The 14,629-nt window shown below is 47.5% G+C and overlaps 1 protein-coding gene across 1 annotated transcript; it reads right to left on the bottom strand.

Annotated features, from left to right (window-relative positions):
- Positions 1-5,899: 5,899 nt before the first annotated feature.
- Positions 5,900-6,786, bottom strand: LOC117186486. The gene is made up of 2 exons (XM_033387365.1): positions 6,635-6,786; positions 5,900-6,290 (listed from the first exon to the last, which is right to left on the bottom strand). Exons 1-2 carry the CDS (start codon positions 6,747-6,749, stop codon positions 6,037-6,039), a joined length of 369 nt encoding a protein of 122 aa, XP_033243256.1. The 5' UTR covers positions 6,750-6,786; the 3' UTR covers positions 5,900-6,036.
- Between the last annotated feature and the right edge of the window lie 7,843 nt (positions 6,787-14,629).

Here is a 14,629-nt window from a genome sequence, read left to right as displayed (position 1 = left end):
TGCGAAGAGCCATGGGGTAATAACCTCTTTGGTCAACTGCATCATGGCTGGGAATATCCCGTCCAGTCCTGGTGCTTTTATGGCCGCGAAGGAGTCTATGGCCCAGTGGATTCTCTTAGTGGTTAACAGACCTATTGGGGGGTGCTGTTCCTCAGTTGCTAGGTCCTGATGCTCCTTGGCGTCAGTGACCTCGGTGCATCCAGGGAAGTGCGCCTCCATTAGTGCTGTTAGGGATTCTTTACTGCCCTCTGTCCACAGTCCGTTGTCTAGTTTTAGTTGGCTCTGTACTGTGGGCTGCTTTGAGAGCAGCTTCCGGAGCCTAGCGGTTTCGGGCACTTTCTCAATGTTGGAGCAGAAGTTTCTCCACGAGTTCCTTTGTGCCTTACGTATTTCCTTCTTGTAGCTCCTAAGTAGGATTTTATATTCCTCATTGACAATCTCTTCGTTCGCTTGTTTGGCGATCTTGAAGAATTCCTTGAGGTTGTTCCTCTGGAGAGAGAGATCTCGGTTCCACCAGAGTGGCTTGGACCTCCTCTTCGTTCTCGAGGGTTTGCACGATGCATGGTAGGCGTTCAGTAACTCGTTGGATAGGGTCTTTAGGGACTTCTCTATATCCTCCGCGGATTTCACTGAGCCCGGATTCGCGAGCTTCGAAGTAACAGTCTTTTTAAACTTTACCCAGTTTGTGTTTCGGGGGTTTCTATAGACTGTTATCTTCGAAGAGTGTTTGAATTCGCACTTGAACTGAATGTACTTATGGTCTGAGAAGGATGGTCTTTCGAGGACTCTCCAGTCAGATACCAAGGTACTCTTTCCCGTGACGAGAGTTAGGTCTAGCACGTTTGACGAGGTGGGACCCACGAAGGTGTGTTCCTCCCCCACGTTTGCTACATCTAAGTTAGTGGATAAGATAAAGTCTAGGAGAAACTCACCTCTATCGTTGGTGTCAGGGCTTCCCCACACATTGTGATGGGCGTTGGCGTCTGCACCGATGAGGAGTTGGAGATTTTTGGAGCCGGCTTCTGTCACCAGACTCCTAAGTTCTTCCGGCGGGGCGGGCCTGTCGTGTGCCATGTAGCAGGAAGCTGCCATTAGGCGCTTTTCCTCGCTCTCCAGCATCACCACCGTCAGGTCATCCGTGCTGTAATGAGACATAAGATGAGCATGGATTCCCTTCCGTACGAGTACGGCGGTTCTGTTCCTGCTTACCGATGTTGAGTAGAGAAGGCTGTAATTTGAGGACTTTAGTCCGGCCACAGAGTTGCCTGACGCAATCCACGGCTCCTGGACTAAAGCTATGTCGGCGGGCCCTTGCTCCATGGCAATGAGGAGCTCCGCCGACGCTACCTTGCTTTTATGGAGATTGAGTTGCAGCACCCTTAGTGTCATGGGTGGCTAACTCAACCTCGCACGACGGGTTGACTATGATTGTCAGGTCACCGTCACCGTCTTCCTCCTCCTCCGAGTCGTCCAGCGCAAGACCCTGGGCGGCCTCCACTATGGTCTCCAGACCTAGGTCCTTCTCGACCTCGCCTGCCTGGAGGGTGTGCGCATCTTTATCCTCGGGGTGGCGCTTTTTCAGCCGTAGGTATACGCTACCTACGCCCCACGCCATCTTCCCGAACTTGGGATACAGGATGTCCTCCGCCACCTTGCTGATTTGGAGGATCACCTGCTGGCCCCCCTCGTTGGGTAGTGGGCTACCGGCATGCAGAACCTTCCAATCAGCCGTTGGCACGTCCGGATTTTGCCTCTGCAGCAGCTTCAGTGCTCGCTCCCCCTGGACAGCAATGGTGAAGAGCACCTTCGCCTTTGGTATGGACGGGATCAGCTCCCTGTCTACCACCTCCAGCTTGGCCCCCTCCCACAGAGCTTCCAGTAGGGGCACCTTCTGCACCAGCCACTGCCGCGTTGGGTCGTCATTGCACTTGAGGATTTTGACCCCGTTCAGCCATCCCGCTCCATCGAACGTGGGCATGGGAGCGCTAGGGTCCTCCTCCATTCGCGAGAACAGTGCCTCGACGAGCTGCGCGTGGACTAACTTCCACTGCGCCGCCGTCATCTTCCCGTTCTCATCGCTGCGATCGATCAAGGCCACAATGAGATGTCTCTTGGACACCTCGCTCATGGCCTTCTGCCTCGGCTTCCTCGTCTTCGGCTGGGGGGTGGCCACCTTGGGCCCGCGTTGACGCTTGCTCGCCGGAGTGTTTTTGGCAGCACTCTCGATCGAGCGTTGCCTCTTGGTGGCCAACATCTCCTCCACCTTGTTGGCGAATCCACCGTTTGTTGCCTTCATCTGCGGCAGCTGCGCGTAGTATTCGCGGCCCTCCTGTACCCGTTGCTCAGCCCAGGCTAGCTTGGACTTCTCCTCTTGGGAGGTATCCGCCTTGCCCTGGAGCCGGCTCAGTAACTTGAGGGCCGCCTTATACTGAGCTTTTGCCTTCATACGCTTCGACCCTTCCCTACGCAGGGAGCTGGTACCTGATTCCGGCGAGCGGAGAAGGCTTTCCTCTTCGGTCTTGCTAATGGATAGCACGCTCTCCGGGTCCGAGTCTGCGTCGACAACGGCACCCGCGCGGCTCACCCTGCAACGCGTCGTTTTTGTGGCAGTAGTATTACAACTGACATGGCCTGCTCCCGCCATGCCCGAGGTGTGACCGCTGGCGACACGCAAAGAGGATTGCTCCTCCCCGTGCCCGCCGGTGGTAGCAGTCACGCTTTCCACCGACGTTTGGGTTGACATTCCAACCCGTGCTTGCTTCTTATCAGCCTCCATATTTGGCCCGAAGGTCCATACCGGTTAATGTCTTTCGGGGGGACCACCCCCTAGCGTTTTATGCCTGGCCGCCAGGCACCTCCAGCCATGGCATTGTTTCAGTTCCCCCGACTTTAGATCGGGAAGACGATGGACCATAGCCTTAGCTAGACACTGCATTACCCCGGTCAGGGCAAGCGACAGTGCATTATCCTCGCCCGGGATAATGCAGTGTCCATTGCTCAGCCGGCACCCTCGTGGAGGGTTCAGCAAGAGGGTTTTTGCCAGCCACATTAATCCTAAAGATGCACAAATTTTATAGCTTGAACAAACAAAAACAAAAACACATACATTAATCGCATATCACATATTATGTTTTTTGGGGAGGATGGTGAGGGGGAGGGGGGGTTCCAAAGTATTTACACGGTCCAATGTTTGCACGGGTAATATAATGGAGATTCTCTTGGTAAAGATTTTATTCGTAATTTATTCGCCCAACTATCGAGAAAGACTCGCGTGTGCCGCACGATACGATCCATTACGATACGATCCGTCTGTGGGCTATATATGTATGTATATTGATGTGTGCATATGTATGTACAATCCGAAGAGAGGATTACTCTTGTTTTGTTCTCTTTCCTAGATGATAATATCGTATCAGTGGTTCTGGAAGGGGGTGCTTAAACCTACGACGAAAGCTATCCAGTGGATCCAGTAGATGGGTCGGAATAGGTGTCCTGTTCCTCCGCTCAGACATAGACCTCCCCTGTCTTGGCCTCGGGACTGTGTTTGGCGAGGGTTAAGCGAGCACTCGTGGCCGCTGCCGTTACCGTTGCCGTGGCGCCGCTCTGGGGCAGGGCGATCGTGCCAACGGATGAAGAGTTTTATTTATTTATTTATTAAATTAACAAATTATCTGTTAATAATGGTACTTAGTTACTAAAGGCAGAAAAAGATAAGTTAAAAGTTAGCTAAATTTAAATGATTATAAATATTGCACGCAATTAGTTTAAGAGACAGTTCAGGGGATAGGGTTAGACAGAGGGAGTTATAATTATGGCATAAAACCCTAAAAGGTTCATGATCAGCATAATTAGACCTACATATGGGTAGACGGATAGGCCTAAAAGTACGGGTAGGTCTGGATGGAACGGCCAAGTCAATCTGACCCAAGAGAGTTTGGGAGTCAACAGTCCCAAGAAGGAGCTTGTGCACGAACATTACGCCATTGCATATTCTGCGATGGTGCAACGACGGCAGGTCAATAAGATTTAGCCTAGACCGGTAGGGTGGCAAGATTCTACCCGAGTCCCAGTTAAAGTTCCGAAGGGCAAAAATTAAAAATTGCTTTTGCACGGATTCAATAACAGCCTGCTGCTCTTTATACTGCGGGCTCCACACACAAGAACAATACTCCAATATAGGACGTACTAACGAGAGTACAGTTGTTTCGTAACGTACGGGTCGTCAAACTCCTTGGACCAACGCTTGATGAACGCTAAAACACCCTTAGCTTTATTTACAGTTGCAGCTATATGGGTGTTAAAACACATCTTATGATCAAAAAGGACTCCGAGGTCATTTGAACTCGAAATTCGCTCAAGGACATGATTTCCTAGAACATATGGGACAAAATGAGGAGCGCGACGGTAAAATGTCATAAGTTTGCATTTGGAAAGGTTCAGAAAAAGAAGATTAGTTGAACACCACAATAGTAGTTCACTTAGATCAAGTTGAAGGCGTGTGTGCAAATACCAATCAGAGTAAGAAAGACAGATTTTGACATCATCAGCATACATTAGTGTAGTAGAGTATGTTATAATTTGAGGAAGGTCGTTCACAAATAAAATAAACAGAAGCGGGCCCAGATGACTTCCCTGTGGCACACCTGAAGTAACATTAACAGTATTTGACAACACGTTAGAAAACAAAACACGTTGAGTACGGTTAGAGAGATAGGACAAAATCCAATCTAGAAGATTCGTTGGGAACCCTAATAAGGAGAGCTTTTGAATAAGCAGAGCATGGTTCACAGAATCGAATGCCTTGCTGAAGTCCGTAAAAACTACATCCGTCTACAAACCAATTTGAAAACCACGGTGGATTAGGTTAGAAAACTCAAGAAGGTTAGTCGATGTTGAACGATGTCTGAAAAAACCGTGTTGCGACGGAGATATCAAGCTGCAACAAAGATGTTGCAGTTGCCGGGTGACCAGGAACTCAAGAAGCTTCGGGATGGCGGAAAGCTTTGCGATACCACGATAGTTTTCAATGTTTGATCTTGAACCTTTTTTGTGAAGCGGAATGATGTAGGACTCATTCCAAATTACTGGGAGACAAGACTGTTCCAAGGAGAGGTTGAAGAGAAAGGTCAAGGGCTTGCAAAGGGACTGGGCACAGTGTTTTAAGATGCAACTTGGTACCTTATCTGGACCCGCAGAAAACGATATGTCCATAGATGACAAACCTTCAAGAACAACGCTTTCCTCGAAAAAGGGCAGAAAAATACTGTTAGCTTGAGGTAGCTGGTACGGATACGGAGTGGATGCGTTGTAAATATGAGACGAGTACGTTGTTTGGAAAAAGTTAGCGAATAAATTTGCAATACCAACAGCAGAAGCTTCTGTTTTGTTCTGGTAATGAAGGGACGGAGGAAAAACGTTTGACTTGCGCTTAGAATTAACGAACGAATAGAATTTTTTAGGATCACTACGAAAATTACTACTACATTGTGAAAGGTAATGATTATAACACTGACTATTGACGGCAAGGAACAGAGAGCGAGCGGAGGAGTATAGAGCTAAGGCCAACGTGGAGCCCGACTTCTGGTACTTTTTATAGAGCCGGGATTTATTATTTTTTAAGTATGACAAATACTTGGAGAACCAGGGAGGCTTGGACGATACAGGTACAGTTGTCCACTGTATCCACTGTGGGGGCTCCTGCCGAACGCACCGAGGAGCGCACTGTGGGGTCCTGCAGGTTGAGGCTCAGACTGAAGCTGTTGTTCCGCGAAATGTTGCCGTTGCCGTTTTCCGCTGCCGTTCAGGGGCTTCACGAACAGGAGGGACGTGGTGGTGATGCCGCCGCCGCCGCCCGCACCCGGCCCCACGGTCATGCCGTTGCTGGAGCCACTGTTGCTGTAGCCGTCCTGAGGGACGAGGGGGAGCGCTGAATGGAGAGCGAGACGGGGATCGTGGTGATGACGTCATTGGGCTCGTAGCCACTGGCCGTTGTCGTGATGGTCGGCAGCTGGGCGTTCGCCGCGATGGGAAGGATGCTCAGGGTCCCCGTGGGAATGGTGTCCCCGCCGCCGCTGCTGTTGGCCATCGTGAAGGGAAACGACAGCGTGGTGATGTTCGTGGCAGCGGAGAAGGCTTCGGAATCGAGAATCGAGGGGAGAGAGATTGTGGTTGGAGTATCTGCATCTGCATCTGCATCTGCGGGAGTATCTGTGCCCGGTACTCTCTGCTGACTGCTGGAAAGCCATCCTTCATGTTGATGGCCTGCGCCAGGGCCGCTGTGGCTGGGTGTCCTGGAATCAGAGTGTTATTCGATGAGGAGCTGTCCATCTCTTTGATGGGCGACAGGAGGAGGGTGCCCAGCACCTGGCCGCCGCCATCGTGCCCCAGATGCATGCCCCCTCCCATGCCCATGCCCATCCCCATGCCCATGCCCGTGCTCGTGGTGTTGGTTGTGGTGTAGAAGGAGGGGTAAATGTGGTGCGCCCTCCCTGTGGCTGTTGCGGGGGCTGCTGTGGTGTGCTTTGGTGTTGTGATGGCGCCACTACGACGGCACTAGAGGCTACAGTGGATACGGATACACAATACGGTGCATGAGTGGGGTGCTCGGAGAGGAGGGGAGACGCATGCTGCTCACCTGGATTCGTGCTGCCGTCTTTTGCCACCTCCGGAGTGGGGAACCGCGGCCGTGTCCTGGCCACATTCACATTCAGGCCATTTAGCTTTGAATCTAATGAATAAACGTGAATCATTTGTCATTCATTTGTGAAGCATACTTTTGGGGTCTTGTATCTGTATCTGTATCTGTAGCTGCATCTGTATCTGCATTTGCATCTGTACCGCGGTAGATACTCACTTTGCTTTATTAACTGCCTTTGGGCGCGTATCGACTTCCGATGCACAAGGTTCCGTTTATTATGGGACATTCCAACGCCAATTTGGAGCGTGCCACTCGCCCCCTGCCCCCTGCCCTCTCTCCCTCTCCCTGTCGTGGGATGTTCACCTTTTAATTGATTTTCGACACTTTTTGATCCTTCAGATACTGTATCTGGACGGTTTTCTAAGGGATAAAGTACAAAGAGTGAAAAAGTGAAAGCTGTCTAACTGCGATTGCCTACTCAGGAAATGGCTTCGTTCAATGCTTCGTTCAGGGCGGCCAGCCCTTCAGGGTTTTTGCCAGCCTGGCACCTTAATTGGTACAAATAAAAAAAAATTTGTTTCGAAGTACAGGGGTCCGTACATCATCAAAAAGGTATTGCCGAACGACAGATATGTGTTAAATGACATTGAAAATTGCCAAATAAGTCAAATCCCGTATGAGAGCATTATAGAGGCATGCCGATTAAGGAAATGGGCAGATTGGCGTAATCAGTGTGCAAGTGACTCCTACTTAAATAGTTAACAATTTATATATATACACATATAATTACAATTACTCTTAATTACATATTTACGATCGAAGGCGATCTAATTGTCAGGATGGCCGAGCTGTTAGGTTGTTTTAGTATAATAACCCTACATTTACCTTGCTGCTAGCTGAAGTGGATTGGAAATAGTAACGTATATAAATAGGTATAAATACTGGGATGCACAAAAGGGAACAGTTAGAAAAGTACCAAAAAGGCATATTGTTCTCCGTTGTATGTTACTCAAATGCCGCCGCAATTCAAGTCAAAAGGTAAACGAAGGAGAGGTTTTTTTGTTTTTGGGTTGAACCTTGTAAAATAATTACGGCGTCCCTTCGAAAATGGAGGACTGTCGATTTTAACGCTGTACTGGGGGTCTCAGACTGTTCTGATCTAGCCTCAGTCTCTTGAAAGAAAAACTGTTGGTGAAGGCAGACGTGCTATGTTTGGCCAGTCCACGTATCAAGAAAAACGAAGAAAAAAAAAACCGAGGAAAAATCTTGACAGCTGAATGCAGCTAAGAAAAAATATTGTGCGGTTATTGGAATACAATCCTACCAAGAAAAATAAATTAAAAGTGTGTTAAGTGCCAATTTCAACTGGTATGTTGCTCAGCCTCGCTAATATACACCACCTACACTCGTGGCGTAGGGTAGTGCCTTTTTTATTATAGGAATTTCATTTTCCAGATTGGCGGCTAGTACCAGCTTAAAATTCGGGCAATCTTTTGGTACCTGTCTGAACCCCAATACGAAAGCTCGCAACAACAATTTCCCCGATATTAGGGTCTCCGCTCGCGACGAGGGACTTATGCTCCTCGCCCAACTACCGCTCCGTACCCAAAATTCCCAACGCTTAGGCCGAACAGCACAAAGCGGGAGGGGTAAAAGATCTTCTCATCAGTCGCTTGCGGGCGCGGGCTGTTTATGTGTCGCGGAGCCGGAATATATTGTAGGCCGTCCAATTCTGCAGAAGTTATGAAAGTGATGTAAACGGTCAAGCACTTTCGACCCGAACTATAGATCTGGACCTAGCCCTGATTTATGTTCCTCTTACGAAGGGCCGAGGAGTGCCAGATGTGAAGCCGGCGGCAACGACTGTCGCTCAACCGTTTAACAGTGTAACCGCTGATTCCTAGTTTATTTTATAGTGTCATTAGATTAATTAGCTTAGTAAATTTCTTTCATTTTTTTTTTGTTGTAAATTCTTTCGGATGAAAGCGCAAGTGAAATGTGTGACAGGGCGAAAGTGACCAACAGTTGAACCGCAGAGGAGAACGTGAGTTTTTTTTTGTAAAATTATTTCTCCAGTTTTCGTTTTAGGAACGTTGCCGCAGTCCATGGAAGCGCTTTCATCGCTGTTTCAACGGGTTTATTGAAACCAATCAAAGGAATGCCGTAAGTGATCCGAAAAAAAAAAAAAAAATTTAATACATATGTACATATATTGGAGTTTGGGTATTATTAGCAACGAGTTATTGCATAACCAGAAAAAAAAAACCTCACGTAGTCAAGAGCTTCTACGCCTAAGAGAGGCTGTGCGCTCTCCCTTAAGCCCCGCTGGCAACCACAAGCGCAACCATACGCCGCGCATAAGAAACAGTTCTCTTACGAACAGGGCGCAAAAGGGAAGAGGCGAGGCTGGTCGCTCTGACTCTCTTTTCTGCTTTCTGCTTGCGTTTGCTTGCAATTAATGCAATTAAATAACTGACCTGCCCTACCGATCGCTGCGCACAGTTTTACATTCCCTGAATAGCCTTTCGTTTGCATATTTAATTATTTATCTATTTACCTAATATAAAAAGTTACACTGCCTTCTTTAAATTTGTAAGTTATATTTCAATCAAATGGTATGATTAAGAGTTAATCATTTAATTTGTTACAAGTTGCGATGCGCGCTCGATTGTTCAATATGAAATATAGTATTTAACATGAATTGGTGCTAGAGTTCTATATGCGGGGGCCATGCTGGGCAAAGGAGGGTTATGTGGTTGTATAGAAGGCTGTAAAAGCCTTCTTTATGGGATCACCGGATGAAACGGGAGCGGTGATCATGGTAGGGTGGGCATAAGTGGTCACAACAACACCGTGTCACGATGCGTATGTGTGTATGTGTCCGTGTGCGTGGTTAGGTGTATTTGCTCATGTTCGTATTTGTGTCCGATACTTTGCCTCACGTGAAATTTTAATGAACGTTACTGTATCTGTGTTATGATTGTTGGAGTAGAGCTGTGTCCCGTCCGTCCTGGAAAATAAAAACCCCCCCATTTCTTGCCGATGAGACGGAAGCCGGAACAAGCACGTGCCCGGACGGGAGACGAACCATCACCTGCTCAGCCTTCCTTGAAGGTTTCTAATACAGCTACAGTTAGTTTATTATATGGCGCCCAACGTGGGGCCCGAGTTGTCGCAACTGACAACACACCGGCAAGGCCCAAATGATTGTGAAAAATTGTGGAATGTAGATGTGACCTTACATTCCCAACCAGTATCGGGACAGATGTGTTTATAGTTTGTTTTGGCTTTGTCACTTTAGGATGGATCAGCGCAGTGGGTTATTAAACTATTGCCACCGTTGTAAGTGATCAAGCGGGCTCCTATGATGCATCCCGATGCATCGAGCTTATTACTATTCTTTTTCGTCTTTCTTTCTTTTGTTTGTGTGTCTTTCCTTCCTTCCTGTTCTTTCTGGCCAATGTTGGAGGAATGCTCCTCGTTTTTTTTTCCGGTCTGAATTATCCGATCAGGAACGGTGGGTGAAAGGCCTCAATTTGCCAGGAAGGAGTTGCGAATAGGACTCATACTCATTGGGCTGGGAATCTGTTATCGTTGGATGAATACGTGGTATAAAAACAATAGTTTTACCCACCGCGCAATACCCGGACCGCCTATTGCAACGAGTTGTGGGTTATTATCAATTTGTTTATGCATGTAGTTGAGTAAATGTAGTACATGGGAAACATCATACACATAGACACACATAGATATACGTACCTTATTATCCCCTTTGACTTCAGCATGGTCCTAGCAGATTTTTTTGTTTGATACTTTATTTTTTTATTAATTTCTAAAAATTTATTTATCTATTTAATTACTTTAGTATTATATCTATAGATTTATTATTTCAAAATAACTATAGTTATATATAGTATTTACTGTTTTGGTTGTTCACCTAGGGTTATTAGGCGTTCGTTAGGAAACAGTAAGGCTGAAACGGGGCAGTTGCGTGAATTTAGCAGACGAAGAATTACAAGAAAGAGTTTGTTTGATCTGCCAGGCTCAGGTGGAATATTTGGCTCAGCTCCTTACCACGACTTGTGGTCACACTTTCCATAGGGCCTGTTTTGGCACACGAGTGGGATATAAGAAGGTTTGTCCTGTCTGCAAAACGTCTTTTCAGTCATAGACGTTGAATGTATTAGACGGAACAGCTAGGGACGCCGTTGGAACTTCATTGGTACCAATAATGCCTCATACGAGGAGTAAAGCCCATGTGGGGGCTCCACAAGGAGCTCTGCTTCGGCCAATCATCCGCAAACTAGGGAAGCTGGTCCGCAAGTGGTGGTAGCTCCTTCGCCTAGTAACGAGCTTCAGCGAATGATAGCCGAAGCCATGGCTGAAGCCTCGTTGACACAAACCGAGATGCTGAGCAATGCGATCGCTATGGTCCATCTGGCAAATACAGCGGATGTTCCTTCGAGGAATAACCAAGCTGGAGAAGGATCGGCACAACACCCGACACACTTGCCCGATCAGGTTTTCGAAACAGCCAGCAGGAACTCCCCCATGAGTGTGGATATTCGACCAGAGCGGGTTAGTCAAATGTTAGTCAATTGGAAGCTTACGTTTTCTGGTCGGGCTGGAATTCCCGTCGACGATTTCATTTATCGGGTAGGAGCGCTCACAATCCAAACATTGGACGGGAATTTCGAGTTGCTTTCGAGATACGTGAGCAATCTCTTTGAGGGTAGTGCCAGTGACTGGTATTGGCGCTACCATAAGTGTTAGGACGGTCGTTTGTGCCGACCTTAAATCTTCACTGTTAGTACGATTCAAGGATGAGTGGACAGACGTCAACATTCGAGCTGCAATAGACCGAAGGAAGCAGAAGGAGAACGAATCATTTGATGAGTTCTACGAAGCGATTGTCCGATTGGCAGATACACTGGCAACGCCCTTGTCAGAATGTTCCCTGATGGAGTCGCTCCGATCCAATTTATTGCCGGAGATACAGCATGAACTCCTATATGAAAAGATCTTTAGCACAGTTAAGACACTTGGTGAAGATTCGGGAACTGTTCATGCAAACTGTTGGTAAAGATCCGGCGGCAAGACCACGTCCAGCACCAAGACGGTTAGTTCACGCGGTAGAAAGCCCAGTGCAAGAGGAGTCAGACGAAAGTGGTGAGGAGATAGCTACGTTCAACTTAGTCTGTTGGAACTGCCGTCGTAATGGTCATCGCTACCAGGATTGCATAGCAGAGCGAGTAGTTTTTTGCTATGGGTGTGGCCAGCCTGACACTTACAAGCCGTCGTGCCAAAAATGCCAAGCAACAAAAAACACCCAAGTGCGTGCACCCTTGAAAAGTGCACGCAGACCATCCGCGTCCAAAGCGATGAACACCGAGTAGCGCCGATAGAAGCTGCAACGCAATTCCCAATTCCAATAGTAAATAATAATTTTACCATAGTTAATAAGAAAATAACACAGGAAGATCAAAAGGATAGGGTGTATATACGGAAGGCACGAGCGAAAGTACGTCGGGAAGAATTTGTCAAAAATCTAAGGTTAGAGAAACAAGCTCTGGTATCGCCAATAATATCAGAAGATCTCAGGCCATATGCAGAAGTCACATTATTAGACAGGAAGCTTGTTGGATTGCTGGATACAGGGGCATCTATTAGTTGCATTGGTGGAGATTTGGCCTGCGAGCTGCTTGGAAGCCAATTTCACTTTAAGCCCATGGCTTCCACAGTTCGGACAGCGGGTGGGCAGTCTCAGAGAGTGGTTGGGAAGCTTAAAGCGGAAGTGGGCTATAGAGGTGTTACCAGGTCTGTTACCCTATACATCGTTCCAACCCTAACGCAGCCTCTGTATCTAGGCATTAACTTTTGGACCGAATTTGGCCTATTGCCAGCCGATTTGTATCCACAAGGAACTGCGAATGACACGGTGGACCATTGCGATGAGGTGGGGAAGCCAGAAAACCAACGTCCTTTATCGGAGGTGCAACGAGAACAACTGAATAGAACCATTCAGTGTCTTCCGTCTTTCGCGGATAATGGTTTAGGAAAGACCACGTTGTTGTCCCATGTAATAGATGTAGGAGAGGCAAAGCCCACAAGACAACGACACTATGCAGTGTCCCCAGCTATCGAGAAATTAATGTATGAGGAGTTGGATCGCATGTTAGCGCTAGGGGTTATCGAAGAATCCAACAGTGCGTGGTCTTGTCCGGTAGTACTCGTCCGGAAGCCGGAGAAGGTTCGTCTTTGTATAGACAGCCGCAAGGTGAACGAGGTGACTCGGAAGGACTCGTGTCCCATGCCGCTCATAGATAGGATTTTGAGTCGGTTACCACAGGCAGAATACATAACTAGCCTCGACCTGAAAGATGCCTACTGGCAAATACCGCTTGAAGAAGGTTCTAGGGATAAAACAGCATTCACAGTGCCTGGACGGCCGCTTTACCAGTTCAAAGTTATGCCGTTTGGGCTTATCAATGCGCCGTCTACTATGTTCAAACTTATGGACCGCATTATTCCAGCCAATCTTCGAAACGAAGTGTTTATATACTTGGATGACCTGCTTATAGTGTCAGACACCTTTGAAAGGCATCTGAGTGTGTTAAAAGTATTGGCAGAAAAGCTGTCTGCAGCGGGGCTTACAATTAATATACAGAAGAGCAAGTTCTGTGTGCCTGAGGTCCGCTATCTGGGACATGTAGTGGGTCACGGTATTATAGGCATGGACTTGGACAAAATAGAGGCCATTAAGGAATATCCTGCTCCGAAGTCGGTGAAACAGTTGCGTCGATTCTTGGGAATGACGGGATGGTACCACAAATTTATAAAGAATTTTGCGGCTATTGCGTCGCCTCTGACGGACGCCCTAAAGCAGAAACGCCAGTTCATTTGGTCCGAAGAAGCAGAGGCGGCCTTTACAGCTCTGAAGAACTCTATGTATGAAGCGCCTGTCTTACACACACCGAATTTTGAAAAGCCTTTCTTTATCCACTGCGACGCTAGTCACTCAGGAGTAGGAGGGGTACTGATGCAAATAAACGAAGAGGGCGATGAAGTACCAATTGCGTTTATGTCACGAAAATTGAATAAGTGTCAACGTGCTTACTCGGTGACGGAAAAGGAATATTTAGCTGCCATTCTGCGCATCAAGAAATTTCGCGCTTATGTAGAGGGACATCAATTTACGGTGATAACCGACCATGCCTCCTTGAAGTGGCTGATTTCCCAATCAGATTTGAGTAGCAGATTGGCCAGATGGGCTTTGAAGCTTCAGGGGTATTCCTTTAATATTAGCCACCGAAAAGGGGTTCGAAACATCGTTCCAGACGCCTTGTCTCGGGTCTTTTCCCCAGATTTGTCAGAAATCGAACCAGGAGAAAGGATCGATTTGGATTCGGAGCACTTTAGTTCGACGGATTACGTTGCCCTTAGGGATAAAGTAGCGAGTAATCAGGCTCAGATGCCAGATGTAAAGGTGGTAGGCAGGCATATATATCGTCGCACCGAGCACGCAACAGGTGAAAGGGTAGCAGATGAACTCTGTTGGAAAATTTGGATTCCCAAAGGGCTCATCGATTCGGTCCTAAAAATGGCCCACGAGCACGCACTATCTGCACACGGAGGCATAAATAAAACGCTCGAAAAGGTTCGACGCTACTATTATTGGCCTACGTTGTTAAAAGATGTCAAAGAGTTCATAAACAGGTGTGAAATTTGCAAATGTACTAAGCATCCGAATAGACCTTTGAGACCGCCACTCGCAAAAACGGGGGAAACCGAACGGTTCTTTCAGAAGCTCTACGTAGATTTTCTGGGACCGTATCCTAGAAGTCGTAGTGGGAATGTCGGGATATTTGTGGTGTTAGATCATTTTTCCAAATTTCCGTTTATTAAACCCGTAAGAAAATTAACCGCCGATGCAATCGTACCATACCCTGAGGAACAATTGTTTCACTGCTTTGGAGTGCCAGAAAAGCTAGT

Source organism: Drosophila miranda, chromosome XR (assembly GCF_003369915.1).
Source record: "Drosophila miranda strain MSH22 chromosome XR, D.miranda_PacBio2.1, whole genome shotgun sequence".
Taxonomy (NCBI): Eukaryota; Metazoa; Arthropoda; class Insecta; order Diptera; family Drosophilidae; genus Drosophila; species Drosophila miranda.
This window is presented reverse-complemented; position numbering and strand designations above follow the sequence as displayed.